The following is an 18,573-nucleotide window of genomic DNA, read 5'->3' on the forward strand; positions in this document are numbered from 1 at the left end:
TCTCTGCTAAAGTGATACAATTTCTATGGAAATGTTTTAATTTTTTTTTAATAATATACCCCAGTTTAAAAAGAAGTATTAGAAAATATTAGTAATTCAGTCTTTTGTGAAAATGAGCTTCTGTTCACTGAAAACTGCGGCAAAAATAAAAGGATGTTCAGTGTTTGAATTCCCCAGGAAGCTCATGTAACACTGACTTTGTGCTCTCAATCTGACCTTTTTTTGTTATATAAGAAAAAAAAAAAAGTAATCCTTATGAAAGTCAGGTTGAAGATAAGATCAGCACGGTGGGCTGGTAATTACATAAAGTGATATTCAGTCATTAGAGAAAATGTACAGTTGATCCAATGGCTTAGATGTGGGCGAGGAATATGATCTAGCTTTGACTGATATAAAAGAAGGATGCAACCTTCTCATACATCCTTTTTGGGAACTTACCTCCAAGCGTTAAGGACAACTCCTCTTCAAACACCGTCCTGCAGTTTCTCTGATTATTGTTGTCGAAGAAGGGAGGTAATATATATTTTTTTCTCTTACTCTTACAGAGGAACAGTTGCATATGTTTTGACATTCTCTTTCCCTTCTTTTCCAATAGTTTCCTTCTCATTCCATTCTGTCAAAGTTTTTGCTTTGAACATTAACTTAAAAGTTGCTTTGGGACTAAAACATCAATGCTTAGAGTTAAGTTTACTTTGTAAGTAAGAGAAAATGAGGCTCTAGAATTAGATTGCAGCTAAACATTGATAATTTTTGATTTCAGGTTGCGTCCCAAACTTCTTCATTAGAAACTTTGTGTTTTTCTCCTGCTCAAGGGTGGCAATTGCTGTCAAATATCAAACATTATACAACCTGTGGCATTAGCACATATTTTAGAGTCTTTAACAGAAAAAGACAAGATATTGTAAATAATGAGGTGAGAATTTACCTGCTGAGAAAGATTTAAAATTACCATCTTTCAAAAAAACTCCTGAAATTCAGACATTACATATTGTTCCAGTAGCTTAAGAAAGATAATATTTAACAGATCAAAATAGAAGCTTCCTTGGATTTGATCATGAGATGAAACAAGTTGTGAGAACATTAACTAGGTTCACAGCATGGGCACAGTCAGAAAATTCAAGTAAAACCATGAGACAAGCCAGCTGCTGCTCTGAAAAAGTGGAGAAGATCACACCTGCGGTTTATTGACAGGTCTCTTTGGTGGTTTGGGTATGAGCCTGACAATCTGACTCAATAGAGGAAGTGCAAAGCTGCAATTTCAATTCCCCTTTTGGTTAATATAACGTAAAAAAACTTCCCTCTGGGATTCCCTCTAGCCATTACAGTGCACCAAATTACAGCATTGTGTCTTCTTGGAAAAATTAGGGTGAAGGATGCCACAGTGCCTTCAGCAAGAAACATGAAACACAGGATGATCTGTCTAGGGTTGTGGTGTTATTCCTGTGGCTGGCTTCTTTTTTTGGAGCCACTGAAGCATTCAGGCTGTCAAAAGCCTCAGGATGATGTAGAAAGAGATCATTTGGAAAAGTCTGTCTGTCTTCTGCTGGTGCATGAGACCCTCCAGCTGACTTCTTGCACTCTGGGGAATGTTCCTTTGGATGGAGCAGGGCTTGACGATAAACTGTGGAATTGTGTTCCCGTGCAGGCAAGTCTGCCAGCAGTCACACCTCCTCTAAGGGATTGGAAAGAGGATATACAGAAAACAACCTTTTAAAAAGTGCTCTGTTTTCTGGAGGGAGGGATCCAGCCAATCCACTCTGTGTGGCTCCGCAGATGCTGTTGAGCTCGGTTCTGTTCCCAAAATGTTTGGCAGGACCATAAAGGGTTGTGGATCAAAACAGTGTGAAGGGCCACCTTTCTCCTGCAGACACAGCTTACTTTTGTTGAAGGAACAGGTCACAGAGGGCTGGCAGTTGCTTCTCAGGAGCCTGACAGCCATGCTCAGTGCTTCCAAAGCTTTCAGGAAAAGTTCAAGCAGAGATGGAAAACCACAGGTTGCATAGAGCCCGTGTGCATACCTGCATCCATGCATACACTGAACTGGCTTTTGTATACCTCTTCCAAATGCTTATTTCTAGTGCTTCCAAAATTGTTGCCAATGATTTTTCTTCCCGATTGTTGTTGGCTGCTTTTAATTCCTTTATCCTCTGTTTTCTGCCAGCATGAACTGGCTCACTGGGCAGGTGGGAGGGAGGAGGTGAAGTTACTTCTACCCAGCACCCAGCCTTGCCTCCTGGTAACTACCAGGTTATCAGCCTCTCTGTTTAGCTGGGCTTCAGATCATTCTCTTTCCTCTATTTCTTTTTCTGTCTTAATTAGGAAGATGTTTGTTTCCACTGCCTTCATTCATTGCACGGGAAAGCACTGCGTTGTCAGTTTTGCTGATAAACTTTGTTTCTTTCCACTTTAGTGACCCCCTTCAGGCAGGGGCCATATTCTTTTCCATCCTGCCATTGGTCTCAGCCTTCAAAAATGTGTGTATTTGTATTTCTAGACAGATCATGGATTGCTATGGGAAGTATGCAGCTGTCACATTGACCATTTTGTCTGTATTTCTACATCTTCTTCACACTTTCCCAGATGGAGAGTTTCTCATGCAGGGTAAGCTGCTTTCAGCATTCAGAAATAAAACAATTATAAAGAGCATTAATTAAATTTTCACTTTTTATAAATGCAGTCAGAAATTCTATCATTCAGTTACGTTTATTGACAATGAGGTTATAATAAATCAAGGTAATTTCCTATTTCTTCCCTAAATTTTATTTCTACAGGTCCCAGATGACCAAGTCCTCAAGTTGATGAGGGTAACCTTATCCTTGAAACACTATTGAATAGAAATGTTTGCTTTCTTATACTCCTGCAATCTAAATGACAATGTAGAACCACACAATCTCATAATATGCAGAATATTTTTCCTATGTAGATCCCAGAATATGGGATGCTGGTGAAAGACATATTAGATTTTAAGGGTATTTTGGAGGTTGCAGGGTTTTTTGTTTAGCCTCAAATAAAATATAAAAAATGTGATGGACAAAACCCTTGGTACCACGAATATTTAAAAAGCTCTCTATAACAGAATCGTACCTGAAAACAGGCAATATTTAAGAAGCACTACAAATCCTGCTGGTGCTTTCAACAATCTACAGCTAGTAGGAAGTTTTCTAGGGATAGCAAGTGCTGCAGACAGAGACATACCTTCACAAGTATCAACAACATTGAAAAGAAAACCAGAAAAAATGCAGTAGTGTTGTGGTTTACCTAGAAAGCCACAGCCTAGTTTTACAGCTGGTGCGTGTTGCAGAGTTGAAAGAACCTAAAGAGGAGAGCTCTGGTGGCTGTGCTTTTCTGTTCTGCAGACGTCAAGCAGCAGAATGTGGCTTGCGTTTCCTCTTATGGCCTGCACTTTCCCTTTCTTTTTGAGAATGAAAATACAGCTGGAAACCAAGTAAAATTCTCTTCGTTGTATTTTTATGGCAGGTTGCCCAGAGTGCAAACTAGGGGAGAACAGATTCTTTTCCAAGCCAGGAGCACCCATTTACCAGTGCACTGGGTGCTGTTTCTCCCGCGCCTATCCCACTCCAATGAGGTCCAAGAAGACCATGCTTGTTCCAAAGAACATTACGTCAGAAGCAACGTGCTGCGTGGCAAAGGCTTTTACCAAGGTGAGGGTGACAATGAGGTCTGCTTAATGTTCTTTTAGAATGCAATATTGAGCTGAAGCAGTGAATAGTAAAGAATATGATTTTGCTGGAGGACAGTGGAGGGAAGAATCCTTGGCATTTATGTCCTTTGTGCCTTGGTTCTTTCTTTTCTCTAAAGAAGAAATTAAAGAATCAACCAGTAGCAAGTCTGATAATCAGGTGGGATGAGGACACTGGTGCAGTGCCACTGAATTCTATGAAACTGCTTTGTCTCATGACACCTGCAGCTCTGGTGATGGACTTGTCGCAGTATTTTCAACTCTTCTGGATGTGCACCCTCCCCTTAAATGCTGTGCAGTGTGTATTTGATTTTAATAAGTTGATTGCCTTGTGTCTTTCCAGCATAGACAGGAGTTCTTTGGGAAGGTGTCTGGTCAATACTATCAATTACAGATATGGGAATGAGGGACCAAAACCATCTGTGTTCATTAGATTAATTGAGATGGTGTTTTACTTTTTAGTAGTGTAAACCAAGAGGGAACTGTAAATGGATGCAAGTACTGTGAGCATTTAATATTCTTCTGGAGGGTTCTTTTAAAGATTCTTCTAAATCTGATTATTTTGGGGGTCATTCTGCTCCAAGTGAAGAAACCTTACATTTTATGTAATAAATGGTGATCTTGTTGAAACAAGCTAAGTTGTCTATCCTATGGTGACCTGAATCAGGCTCATTAAATGTGTCAGCTAGAGGTTTAGCTGAGTTACCCACTCACGGATATGATGAATTTGAAGTAACTTAGGGTACTGAAGTCATATGGGTATGGCTGGCAGACACAGAACCCATTAAAGTGTTTCTAGAGTGGCAGCTGGAGGCTTTGTGAGATCCCCTCTGACTCCTCAAATGGCAATTGGCAGATCAGTGGGTGCAGCTGAAGAGAGCACTGGGTCTCCACTGGCTGTGATGAGAGCCAGATACCTGACTTTAAACTATGTTGAACCAGTCCTGGCTCTTCACCTGAGGAGAGCACAGATCTTATTCTACATTGACAATGCTATAGGTGCCCCGAGGCAGTAGCTAGAATTTGGTTGAGATTAAAGATAAAGACAACTCTTGTGTTTGTTGCTTTTGTTTTTGTAATTCCCATTTGATGTATTTGAAGGACACTTTATGATTTCCCATAGATTGGTTACTTGACACTTTTGGAAAATTAGACACTTTAAGGAGTGTCCAAGTTCAAGAGCAGCAAATTATCTCACTATGCATATTGCTATTGAAAACTTTCACATTACAGCTCCAAATACAGTGATGATGCAGCTTCATAGGTTGGTGCTGAGGTCATTCTAGTACATGTACCCCAAATGGCCTGTGTACTTTGTAGTTAAGAAAAAGTTTTCAGACATATTTTATTTGACAATGCTGTTTTTACTGCGCAGCTAATCCTAATTATTTGTTATATGTGCGTGTTTTCTTTTTTTAAGATTACCCTTAAGGACAATGTGAAGATAGAGAACCATACAGATTGTCACTGCAGTACCTGCTACTATCATAAATCCTAAAGCCTGTCCCTTTGTTAATGGTCAAGGACAACGGTGAATGGAACATTTGTTTTTCAGCTTTTATAGCACCACAGTGTAAAACCTTATGTTTTCTGCTAAAGACTCTGGGTAGACCTCTGGATAAAATAGATGGCTATTTTATTTCCTCCCTGCTTCTTCATGCATTTAAGTAAGTGTAATTATTTCCATTAGGGATAAAATACAGCACTTGCATGACCAAACCCTTGATCTGTTTCTAAAATAAACTGACGGTTAAATCATCAGTGTTTATTGAGGAAAAATGGTGATTTATTAGCTTAACAGACAAAACCAAATTCTGATGCAATTAATTTTTTTTTTTTTTTTTTTTTTTTTTTTTTTTTTTTTTTAGTGGGAGGGAGACGTAAAAAGGAAGAGAGGGATGGGAAACTGAACAGAAGATGAATTATTTTCCTCTTATTCACTTAGTGATTAGATTTTTTGAAGATGCAATGTATTGTTTCTCCTGCTTCTCTTCCATTTTTATTTTACCTAATGGGCAGAAAGTATAACAGTATATCATCTGTGCAGAGTACTCTGTCTTTCTGTTCCATCTTTTATATTTCTCTGAATTTAATCTCCTCCCATATAGATAGGAAAATGATGCAAAACCAAACATTATAAAGAATTTTTGTACATTTTCATGTAGCAATGGTGGAATAGAGTAGTCATAAAACAGTGTTAGCTGTTTAAGCTGCTTACCTTTTCCCTGTCTTCATCAAGGCTCGGGGCTTTAGTAATTCCCAAATGTCTTATGCTAGACCCAGGTATACCAAAAGGTAGGGAATGTGTTAGGTGAGAAGAGGACCAAAAAAAATGTACTCATAACACCTGACATTAGTATCAAAAACTTGTTTGGTAGTAGTAGGTTGCATCGGAGGCTCTGGAGGAGTTGCTCACAGGTCTGAAGCCTGCCCATGGAAACCGAAGTGAATGAATTTCCTTGCTCTTCATCCTAATTTCTGGGGTGAGAACATCGTCCTTGCTTCGGTCGCTGGCTGCAAGAATTTAAATGTGCTGACTCAAAAAGCCTCAGATACATTTGTGGGGGATTTCCCTGCAGTTGAAGCTGTGAGGATAGCAGCAAGAGATTCCAATGGAGATAGGGAAGATTTCCTGGAGGGAGGCTGAGAGGCTGGCTGGTCTGTCCCTGGCCATGGCCGTGGCTGATAGCTAGCTGTGCCGGTGCCAAATGACTGAAGTAGTTTAGACGGACCCCCAGGGCTAAGATGTGATGGGGAACTTGAGGAGCTCAAGATCGGCTTCTAATGATCGTTTACATCCACCAATCACCCACTCTTCTGTCTATTGGAGTGCAAATTCAGTGCTATTTGCTAAGAATACAATCATGGGGCTTTGTAGAGAAGAAAAGACTTTTCATATGTAGAGGAGATGAGGTTCTTAGAGAAGCGTTTTTCAATGTCTGTTCAATAAACCTTACTAACCTGATCTCCACACCTTAACCCCTTAATCCGCTCTTATGTCCTAGCATCACCGTGCCATTCCTCGGAGATATTTTGCCTGACTTGGTCTTGAAAAAGTCGATTTTGTGGAGGAGACTGATCTCGTTGCATCTCTATTCTTACTATTCTGGAAAATTTCAATATTCTGGAAAGATTTTCCCTTAGCGTTTTATTTAAGTCTCATTTGCTTCCATGTTAATTTTGGTCAGAGGAGACAAAGTTCAGTAGGATGGTCTTTAGGATTATTTTAGTAACACCAGCAGCACAGGTTTTCAGGATGAGAAGTCTAATTTCTCATTCCGGATCATCACTCAAACATTATGGGAATACATGTTAAGCAGCTGCTGTAGCTGACTCCCAATTCCAAGCTGCTGTACAATTTTATTAAACGTGATTGATGTGGCTACTTCTGCAGGAAAGCCAGGTCCTACCTGGGGGTCCTGGGCAGCGAGAGGGGAGTGATTTGAAGCTGGAGCATGATTACCTTCGGGAATGGTATCGCATTTTTTCATAAGTTCGACAGGACTGAAAAGGAGAGCAGGGAAACACATTCCCTAAAGCTCACTTGCAGGTGTGATGTGTCCTTTTGTGTTGCCAACCTTCTTGGATGACGTCTTACTCAAATCACCTCCTCTGGCAGTATCGAGCACTTGCTTGTCTACTTATGCGTGCGCTGCCCACAAATAGCAGCACAATAAACTTTTGTTTGGAGTTTGGGAATCAGCTTCCGTGTTTCTCTTTGTAAAACCGTAGAAATACCAATTACAAAACAAAACAAAAACAACAACAACAAAAACCCCAAACCCCACCAAAAGACAACAACAAAAAACCCCAACCAACCAAAAAAAAAAAAAAAAAAAAAACCAAAAAAAAACCCAAAACAAACAAACAAAAAAACACCAAAAAAACCCAACAACAACAACAAACCAAAACACACACATACAAAAAAACCAAACAAACAAACAAACAAAAAAACCCACAAAACCACCACAGCCGCCCGGCTTTTCCCCTCTTGCTTGTACCAAGTCTTTTAGTTGAACTCCTCAACTCATGGATCCCTCTCCCCCCTCAGGCGACCTCAGGCACCAAGAGCTTGAAAAGTGTGTATTGTGAGGCTGTGTGGAGTGGGGAAGCATCGGCCCCTTTAAGTTACCTGTCTCTAACTTTTCCGTTTAGAAGTAGCAACACATTGCAAGGAAAGGGATGGAACGAGCGCGCAGATAGACGAACCGATCAGCAGGTGGTAAAGGAAACAAGAAGACAGATCAACCCCCTTGTGCCGCTGATTGATGGGCGATTAGGGATGGCCCGAGGGGGGCGAGGGGAGGATGGGCATCACGGGCTCCCGAAGGGGTAGGAAGGGCCGTCCTGGGCTCCCTAAGCAGTGGGAAGGAGGAATGAGCCTGCTCTCGGCGCAGCGGGGGCTTGGGGACTGGGCAAAACTTTGAATCCCGAGTGTGGGTGCTGTAAGGGTCTAAGTGCCAGCCAGTGGAGAAGGAATCCACAGATCTTGGTGACAGCAGCTACAAGACCAATACGCCAGGGAGCAGCATGATAAGGACGGGACAGACCTTATCAAGCTCTGCGACTGCCTAAACGGAGGTTGTAGCCAGGTGAGGGTCTGTCTCTTTCCACAAGTGACAGGTGATAGGACATGAGGTAGAGGCCTCCAGCTGCAGCGGGGGAGGTTTAGATTGAACACTAGGAAACATCGCCTCACAGCGAAACTTTTCCTCACAGAGAGGGTTGTTAAGCTCTGGAACAAGCTGCCCAGGGAATGGTGGAGACACCAGCCCTGGAGGCGTTTAAAAGACGTGTAAATGTGGCGCTTAGGGATGTGTTTAAGTAGGACTTGGCAGGGCTGGGTGAATGGTTAGACTAGATGACCTTAAAGGTCTTTTACATCCCTAATTTTATAATTCTAGAACCAAATGCTCATCATCTGTGATCAGCTTATTGTCTTCTAAACACCAGGGTTGTCCCGGTTGGAGGGACAGTGGGTAGGTCAAGTTGTTAGCAACTGGGGGGACCAGGGTGTATATTTATGTGGGAGAGGTTTAAATGCTAGCACGTGTAAATAAAAAACATGTAAATAACAAACATGCAAATAACAATATGCTCATCTTTCTCCCAGTTAATTTAATCCTGTATATGTGTAATTGTATGATAAATTTTAAGATGGACTAATTGATGAGCAGGAGGAAGCCTGAATCTCGAAGGACTCAAGGTGTGAGGTCATGCTGAATAAGTGGACACAAGGTCTGGGCATGAGTGGATGGAGAAACTGCGCTAATATTCAAGGAATCCATGACTGTGGAGAGGCTTGTGAGACAAGTGTGTGGTCCACTTTCTTGCTAGGAAACTTTGAAATGGACTGTCTGGGGAGTAGAAGGAGACCCACTTACTGGATAAGGGAGCCTAGGCATGTGTTTTAGAGGGCTTTAAAGCTGGGCTGATATTCAAGGATCTGTGTATTTAACTGTGCTTGTGAATCTCCAAAGTGAGGACACTTATAGAGGATTTCAGCCCTTAGTTGGAGAGGAGGAGGGTGGGGGTTGTTGGTGTTTATGTGAGTGTGGCTGAAGGCAGCGGTCTGTTGAGTAATCTCTGTGTGCAGTTGCCTTGGTGCTCTCTGTTTGCATCTCTGGGACAGATGCTCAGGTTTGCTGCTGGACAAACCTGCACACAAAGACAGGAGCTGTGTCCAACGGATTGGGATAGAGAGTCCCTGTGTGCCCACAGCTGGGCTGCACCAGCCAGCCCAGAGAGATCCCTTTACATCTTTAACATATATTATCCAAATACAGTTGTTGGTCATTGTAGCTGTTGGAATGAGGTCAGAATGTGTTTCTTTACATTTGAAAGTGAGAGCGAAAATCCAGGCCATGGCTGGAAGAGTGGCGATGGTAAATCAGTGGTTCCACTTACAGTCGGGACTAGGAGAAACAATGCTACATGTTATTAGGAAGTGAATACAGTTGAACATAATAGAGAATAAATGGGATATGAATAGGGATATTGGAAGACTATCGAGATTTATATTTGTAGGGATTAAACATCATATTTACAGTAAAAAGAAAAGCAGGAAAAAAAGCACTATACAGTTTTCTTGCATTACAAAATGGTTGAAATAGAGGTTCAATTGGTCATATATAATCAAGAGGGCATGGACAGACAGTGTCATAAAATCAGAAGAAAAACTAATCCCTTGTTTACACAGATAGCCAAAGTACATCTTCTGTGTTTTAGGAACAGGGTATTTGTGCATGGAGATAAAATGAAGTCTTTGTCAGTGTGGTTTATAAATAAAAATGAATCGGTCAGACTGATGCTGTGGATTAAAAATGCTGAAGATCAAGCAGACCGAAGATAAAAATGATATATTTTTGCTGTCACAGTGACCTATATAAACTTACATCACCACAGTCCTAATAACAAATTCATTCTGTGAGCAGAGGGACTAGTGAAGCTTGATTTCCTGACTATCTGTGCCACGTCTCATTGAAAATCCATTTTGCCATGTCCTCAGCAAACCCCTGTCCCTCCTGCCTGGTGGTCCTGTCAGGTTCCCTTGCGAGCAGCTGCAGAGCCATTAGCCAGATCCAGGGCTGCTGTTTGTCCATCCAGCATGTTTTCTTAGGGGTTCCACCAACTTCTTTTTAGTCAGCTCCCAATTTTTATATTTTGCCATTAGTAGGCGTTGATTTTCACAGGGCTGCTAAGACCTTCCAAAGGCTGAGGTCATTACCCTTTATCCAAAAATACTCAAAACTAACCAGAGGCTTAAACAGTTGCTGAGGAGTAGCTGTCAGACACCTGTGTGGACAGACAGACATACATACAGACAGACAGTGTGAGCACCTCACTGCTCCCAGGTGCCAGGCTGAAAAACCTTTCAATGATTCTTAGGTATTGTGATTTCCAGTCCACAGCTGGTGAGAGCAGGAAGGGGGTCTTCTTGGCAGAAAGATAAAGTTCTTGAGCTGTAAGGATTTTAATGAATTGACATTTCAGACCAGACCTCTTACTCCCAGCAAGACTGAGAAACTCCAGGTAAGGAGTCCTTTTCCCCTCCCTTTCACCCTGCCTAAGCAGTGTTTTTTAATAGTGATGAGGGGGAAGAGGTTATCCCAGGAAAAGCACAGGCTATGCAGCTCCCTTTTACAGCTGGGTAAAATCTCCTTACTAACTTGGAATTCACTTAAAGATAATCATATATTACAGGAGTCTCTTGCAGGGAAGGGAAGAGCATCAATGGAGATTGCCATGAAAAACAATTGATTTGAAGATGATGCCAGGAAACTTGTAAACTCAATTGGTGATTAAATAAAACTAACAGTTAATCAGGTGTCTCTTATAACAGGTGTCTGGGGGATTTCACCATTTAAGGGCTTTCCCTGTTGCTCTGCAGTTTCCCATGTCTCTGACATATGCTAACCCAGCACCTGGCCCACTGTCAGGTTGGAGGAAGATGCCATCTCATTATCTGCACACGTGTAAGCAGTAAATCTAATAGTTACTGCTCTGCCAAACCATTCTGGGTCTGGGGGTATGAGAGAAACCACTATTCTTTTAGTTGAGGCAAATAAAAGGCCAGGGAATTTGCTTTGGGGGAGGACTTCTGCTCAGTGTTAATTTCTTGAGAATTTGGGGTTTATTGATTTTATAATTTGTTTTTAAAATAATGTGTCTTTTTCCATAATTTTGATGGTTTAAAAGCATAAGAAACATCTTTTAGGTCAAATCAATCATCCTTCTGGCCCAAGCACTTGGTTTCTGACTGGCAGTATTGGATGCTGGCTACTTCTTGCAGTTGGTTTCCCTCGTGCCACTCCCACAGTACCACAGAATCATTCCCACATGTGCCAATATCAACACTGATTTACTGGGGGCTGCTAGGGATTACATCTCTGCCTTGTTCTTTTTGTATCTACCCATGCACTTCTTTTGTATTAATTTATCCTCTCTGGTTTGAACCTGCTGATATTATGGTCTTTCATAACTTCCTGTCATAATAAGTTAGAGAAGTATAAAAACTACTTATTCTATTTTAAACTAATTTCCTAGATACTCCCTTAATTATTTCATAATACTTAGCTGTTCCTGTTCTTTGCATTGTCCTTTGTCCTCTCTATCACAAAGACTTGAACATTTTTTTGGGTTTTCCTTGCGAGGCAGCTGCTTGATAAGTTTTTGGTTGGTTTTCTCCATACCTGCTTTAAATCTGCTTCACCCTTCCTGAGATGCAGAGAGCAGACCTTGACTTGTACTCCAGTGTCGTAATACCAAAGTTACACGTAGCAGCAAAATGATGCCCTCTGTCTTGTTCTGGTACCCTTTTTCATGATACTGTTTTAGCTTGCATTGCTGCCCAGACACTTGTAAGACCAGAGACTTATACATAATGAGTATTAAGATCTTTTTTTCTGACATGCCACTTCCAGTTCTGCATTCAGCATCATCTGTGGTTTGGCTTATTTTTCCCTAAATACATTAACTTATATTTATATGCTCCAAAGTTTATCTGACATCTGTTTGACCATTTTTGTTTGTCTGGTCTTTCTGGGCTTCTTCACCGTCAACATAAGTGTTGGCTGCCTGAACACGGGTTTAGTACAATCTGTGAATTTGGAAATATCACAGAGGATTTCGTTCTTTAGTTTTCTGATTAATATGTTGAGTAAAACTGATTCTTGAAAGTAAAAGGTCCAAGTTAGCCTTACCTTTTATTTCCTATCCTTTAGCTTTTACTTTGTAAAAGAAACTTTCTCCAACCTTGTGGCAACTTAAGTTTCTCTAATGACACTCTTTAGACATTATTTTGTCATGTCTCTATTTTCTGCAGTATTATAATAGTAAAACACTCCAAGTCTTAGTATCCAGTTCAAGCTCTCTCAAGCTGCTGCTTGATAGAGATTGAACAATCCCCTGGTGATTGCTAGGACTGCCTTTACCCTGCTGCAAGGTTTGGAGTCAGGCCTCCTTACAGCAGAGTCACTTTTCATTCCTTGAAAATTTTGTTTTGGGGTATTTTCTTACGGAGCAAGCCTAGCTATAGTTTGGCTCAGAGACAGCAAGGTTTGGACTTCCTACACCTCCGCATGGAGACAGCCAGGAGAAGAGTCACTCCAGAAACAAAATCACCATCCAAACCACAGTTCCTATCCCTGTTTCTCCTACTTCCAGAAATTACTATACTAAGTCACTGCTATCCTGTACAAACATGGTGACTTCTACCACACAGTCACAGCTAAGGGCATCAGTGTTCAAAGAGGAAAAGGCAACATGATTTTTTTTTTTTTTTAAATTTATTTCCATTTTATTCCACATCATTATTTTCTGCCCACCTTCTTCATAGCGATACTCTAGTGAGTGCAAAGGCCCATCAGGTGTCATCCTCAGCAGACAGGGAGAGAATGTTATTCCTTGTTCTAACTCCTTAAGATGAGTATAAGCTTATTAATTTAAGTAAGGTATGGCCAGATGAAGGCATGAAGGGAGAGTGACTTTTCTTTCCCCTGCAGGTTTTTGAGTTGGCTTGATTTGGAATAACTATGTTTTCACAAGTGTTCATCATTTCACTTCTTTTAAGTCTTTATACTAAGTGGTTCGTAATGTTCCTTTCATGTAAATATACTCCCAGAGGAGGATACAACAGCAAAGCAGTTCTGAAAAGTCACAAAACAAATAAAATGGCAAAACACCAATCCACATGTTGTTGGAAGATGTAAGGGTGCACTGTTGCCTGAGAGCCCAGGGGAAACAGCTCCAGCTGATGGGGCCTCCAAGCACAGAGCTGGAGGTGGAAGTCTGAAAGAGCTCTAAGTTAATGTTTAAAAGAAATGGATAATTGCATAGCCATTAGTGACATTTACAGTCATAAATGCAAAGATAATGGGAAGCATAAACAAATCCATTACTCAAGATATTGGCCCTGTAGGCATTAGAAGAAATTTTTTTGTTTGCTTGTTTTTTTGGGTTTTGTGTGGGGTTTTTTTGTTTGTTTGTTTTTCTGGTTTTTTTTTTTTGGTTTTGGGGTTTTTTGTTTGTTTGTTTGTTTTTGGTTTTGTTTTCTGGTGAGATCAAATACTTGTTTGTGATAAGTTTTATTAATTTTTTTTTCCATTCCTTGGGCATGAGGCATTAACCATTGCTGGGGCAATGATGCAGGGTTTCATAATGCAACTGTATTCCTAATGAGGATCTCTTCTAGTTTCTTAGCATTACTGAATATTTTCTGTCCCAAGCAGAAGAGAGAACATAATTTTGCTCTAGATGTGTGGTCTAGCAGTGGGGAGACTGCAAACCAGCAGAGTGTTCAGAATAATAAACACGGAGACAGCATGACGCTATTTACTACAACCTTGCCTTTCTGTGCTCTTCATTTTTTCCATCCTTGGGCAGCATCAGATCAGGGGCTTTTTGCTGGTGCCGTGGATGCAATAGATTTCTGTGAAGTGCATGGGAAGAGAAAGCTGGTGACAATACAATTGAATCCAGTGGTTATACTCTGGATCCATCCAGCGGTTGTGTTGGAGATCATCTCAAGAAGGAATTGAGTTCCTGGCTGTTGCTCTGGGTCTAAGGGCTCTGCAGGCATAAGGTGATGACCACAGAACACTGGACCCCAGTGGCTGATGTGATTCTGGGTGCCCATATGGCTGTGAGCTGTAGTGTAGGCAATGAGGAAGATTTGTTCCTTTTTAGCTGCTTTGCATGGGGCAAAGATAATGCTGTGATTCTTGCATGAGGAATGTGTTAGATAGAACACAGGGCCTTTGTTGTATACATAATCTCTGTTGAGAAATTATTATGTATTTGCACTGTGCTTTGTAGTTTCTAAAACCCAATCCACAGTCAGTGTTTTGATACTTAGTTAAAACTGCCCTTGATGTTTCCTATTTCTTCTGTTTTACATTACCCTGTACTACTAAGCGTCAAAAACACTGTTACTGTTTTCTTCCGCAGGGAGAAAAAAAGTTGTTCTCCTCCTGTTATTTTAAAACCTCATTTCAATGGGTTGGGGGGAAAATCTTGTGCATGGTCAACAGTAGTTTAAGACTGATAACGCCTCCACTAGCTTCCACCTCTTCAGGTAAGATAAAATAGGCATTACAGGAAGAGGGTTTGGACAAGGTCTGTATCTGATGAGAGTCTTCTGAGCAGACTGCTATGAAAGAAGACCAGAAGATTGCTCCCTGGGAGCCTCTCCTTGCCCTCAAGCCCTCGTTTGAGCAACAGTGCACAGGCTGGGAGAAGAAAGTTGTACAGGCAAGGCTGTTGTAACTTCCCTGTTTTCTTTTTAGGCCTCATAAACTACATTAGATAGATAATTACATGTTATCATATTAGATCCAGGGACCCACGTGAGCCTCTCCAGACAACTGGCAACTCAGCACCCCTAAAAGCTGTCTGTAGCTGGGTGCTAAGAGTCCACCAGGCTGTTGTGAGGACTGTACCCCACATGCTGCTGGGGATCTTCTCTGAACAAAGGACACACCTCTAGGGACATTAAGATTTATATATATAACATGATATACAAATACATAATACTGTATATGTTGATTAAATACCATATACATTTATATATGTGTGAGATACTTGAATACTAGAGACACATTCACTGCAATAGGAAGATTGAGCCACATCGACTGGTTTTTTTTGCTGTGAAGTGCCCTGTATAATAGCTGGAGTAGTTCACATTTTAACTTAGGTATTCTCAGACCTCCCCCCTTTTTACCTGCAGGCACCTGTCCCCTGAGTTAAATCCTCACCAGAATGAAACATATCCTGTTGCCACCATACCCCAAATGGAACTAAAGTGCAGCAAAGAGTCCTGAGCACATCACCACAAACACCGTGACCAGAACTCCAGGCAGCACAGCTCGAGAAACCCAAACACCTTTGGGCAAGCGAGGCCAGAGCACCACCACCAGCACGCTCTCTGCAAGTGGCAGCCACACTGGTTTCCCAAGACAGACTTAAAAAATGAAAGAGGGAACTAAAATTCATAGCTAGACTTCATAGCAAAACCTACAGACTTGGCAGCGACACTGGCTGCCCAGAATATCACAGCTTTTCCTGATGTTTTTTTTGTTGCGCGCACTCAGTCTTTCCACAGCAGAAGCCGTGGCTCTGTCATCTCTCCTCTTCCAAACTTTCCTTTGTACCACAGAGGTGCATACCGTCCACTCCTTTAAGGCTGTTAGGCGGTGAAACTCAGCCAACGCTGCCTGCCCGGAGCGTGCCGCGTTCTTCCAGACCCGCGGGGACTCGTGTGCTCCAGCGCTCCCCCTTCTCTCCCGGGCACAGCAGCTGGTGTGGAAAAGCCGCTGTCTCGCCTCAAACCCGACCCTACTCGCACTCCCGCACCCTTACGGCGACACCCCCACAAACACTGCTACCGCTGCGGGGGGCTCTTCTTATCTGTGAGAAATGTCAATCTGTCTTTACTCCTAATGAGGGCCTGGAAGCGCCGGGCGGCTCAGGTGGGAAGGGGCCCCAGGGGGGCTCCAGCCCAGCCCCCTCAGCCGCTCAGCTGTGAGATGGGTGGATTTAATGACACTGCCTGGCGGCAGGACGGGGCTGAGCTTTAAAGAGGGGACACAAAGGCAGAGATGCTTTAAAGAGCCTTTTGTGTGTGCAGGTGTTGCACGATCAGGGCGTTGTGTCTGTGTAGACCCAAGGTCAAATTAATACGTTTCACTTTTTCTCTCCCTGGTGGGTCCATATTGGGTTGGAAAAACACAAGACACGTCGAATCGTTTCCTGCCAACCCGTATTAATGTTGATGTAGACTGAGATGCTGAGATATGACTGTTGGATTCTCCTAATTGGAATGCGGCTTTCAGATCTCCTGTCCCACATCCTACATGCATATTCAGTTTCGTCTCAGAGGAAAGCTCCTTTCTCCTCTGCAACTGTTTTTTAATCTTTTCCATATTTATTTCCTAGGAATCTTGAAAGCATGAATATATTACAGAAGCATTACCAGGAATCCGAAGGCTTTGGACGCTTTGCGTTTTAATTTTCTTTTGCTGCAGTTTCCAGCGTGAGTATTTATGGCCCTTGAATGCCATCCAGTGGTGGAAGAGCAGGGCATCTCCCAGCCTGCTGAGAAACCGCCTCCAGACACGGCAAGTTCACACGGGAAATTATTTTTACATTAACAGCTTATCATTCTCATGCCCTATTTGTAGTGAGATCAGAAACCATAAAAATATATTTTATATGGCAGGGCACAGCGACAGAAAAGCCATCTGGCGTTTCACAGTTCTTTAAAATGTGAGACAGAAATAGACCGTATTTGTAATTTGAATTATAATTGGCTTTAAAGCTCAAGCTTCAAACAACTGCTAGGGCTGACTTTTTCATCTTCATCATGATTTTTAAAGGCAGAATTTTCTCTCGGGATTTGCTTGCTCAAGACAGCTAAAGTGCGAGCTGCCGTGGAGGGAGACATCTTTGTTAACTATTTCCATGCAGAGCTTTGGAACAACTGGGTGTTTTGGAAACTTAACATGCAGAGATTGCAAGGTATGCTTTGTTGAGAGTACCTTGTTACTTAAGTGATAGCACTTTCTGCCTTTCCTATGGTGTGGATTCAGTAAGTATTTGATTCTATGCAATTACAGAAACACAGACTGCAGATAACATCAAAGACTGGATCCATCAACAAAGACAGTTCAGCCTGTCAAATAAACACCAGGTTTGTCTGGAAGTTAGAAATATATTTCGAAGGGTTTTTGTAATTAAAAAACCTGAAACAACAAACATGTAGGATAAGTGCAGTTCTTCAAGTAGTTATCATGGCTCAATTCTTAAACCACAATTTAAAGTCACATTTTCACTGTTTTCTCTCCTCACACAGTTTCTCTTTGTCCCACTGCTGCCATTTAATGATGTCAATATAGAATGAACAAAGAGGAAATGGCTGGATAAACAGAAGAAAAAAGTTTCAAAAAGCTACTCTAAAACAACAAGGAAACCCCACTAAATCCTCATTTTCTTATTTCTTCTGATATGCAGGAGCATCCTCTTTTTTCTCTCTCCTTAAAACTGAATTTTCATTCTTTTAGAATTCATTACATTTGGAGATTTTTTTTAATTTTCAACACTCTCTACCCAGTCACTTCTGATTTTCAGTGAGATTATTGCCCAGATTTCTTGCCCTCCAGTGGGATTCCCCACTTGCACCCTGAGGTGTGACCAGTGAGGGTGCCTGATGCTAAACCGCCAATTCAAGAGCGAAGGTCAGCCCTTGTTCCCAAGCCTCAGGCTCCTACATGTACCTTCCTCACAGATTGCCCTGCAAGGATTTGGGGTGCAGAGATGAAAGGATATTCGTGGTCTTCCACCTATCAATTCCCTTCTCCCTGGCTACTATCAGACAGTACCAGAGCAGATTCCATCTGCTTGGACATTCACAATGTTGGCCTGTTGGGACACCCAGGACACTGTGTCAGTTTATGCCGTATCGCACGAATCCCAGATCTGGTTCAAGAGAGAACTCTTGGGACTGTTCCAGTATGGTTCCTGTTTTGGAGGGAAAGTTTGGAGAGGGACAGAGAGCTCCTGAGCTCACCTTAGGAGTTGGAAGCAGGACTAATGGTGTTAGCTGGCTGGGTGTCTGTACTTTTTGTGTCCTGGGCTTCTAGAATATAGTACTCAAATATCTCCAGAATCCCAGACACTGTTTGTAATTATGTTTGGCATTGGCCTTAATGGCTACTCAGTCCTTAGCTGCTGTAGTGAGGCACAAAATAATTTTTCATTTCATCCTGAGTGTTTAAAGCAATTTGCATGTTTATGAGGATTGCTATGGTTTGGGGACTATGGAATCAGAAATGCCACTAAATTCCGTAGATAAAAGTTTCAGGAAAACCATTGCAGCA

At 41.8% G+C, this 18,573-nt stretch overlaps 1 protein-coding gene across 1 annotated transcript; it reads left to right on the forward strand.

Annotated features, from left to right (window-relative positions):
- The first annotated feature begins 424 nt into the window (after positions 1–424).
- On the forward strand, positions 425–5,461 carry CGA (glycoprotein hormones, alpha polypeptide). Its single transcript, XM_040057483.2, has 4 exons — positions 425–513; positions 2,495–2,601; positions 3,478–3,662; positions 5,121–5,461. Exons 2-4 carry the CDS (start codon positions 2,502–2,504, stop codon positions 5,196–5,198), a joined length of 363 nt encoding a protein of 120 aa, XP_039913417.1. The 5' UTR covers positions 425–513; positions 2,495–2,501; the 3' UTR covers positions 5,199–5,461.
- The last annotated feature ends 13,112 nt before the right edge of the window (positions 5,462–18,573 follow it).

Source organism: Hirundo rustica, chromosome 3 (assembly GCF_015227805.2).
Source record: "Hirundo rustica isolate bHirRus1 chromosome 3, bHirRus1.pri.v3, whole genome shotgun sequence".
Taxonomy (NCBI): Eukaryota; Metazoa; Chordata; class Aves; order Passeriformes; family Hirundinidae; genus Hirundo; species Hirundo rustica.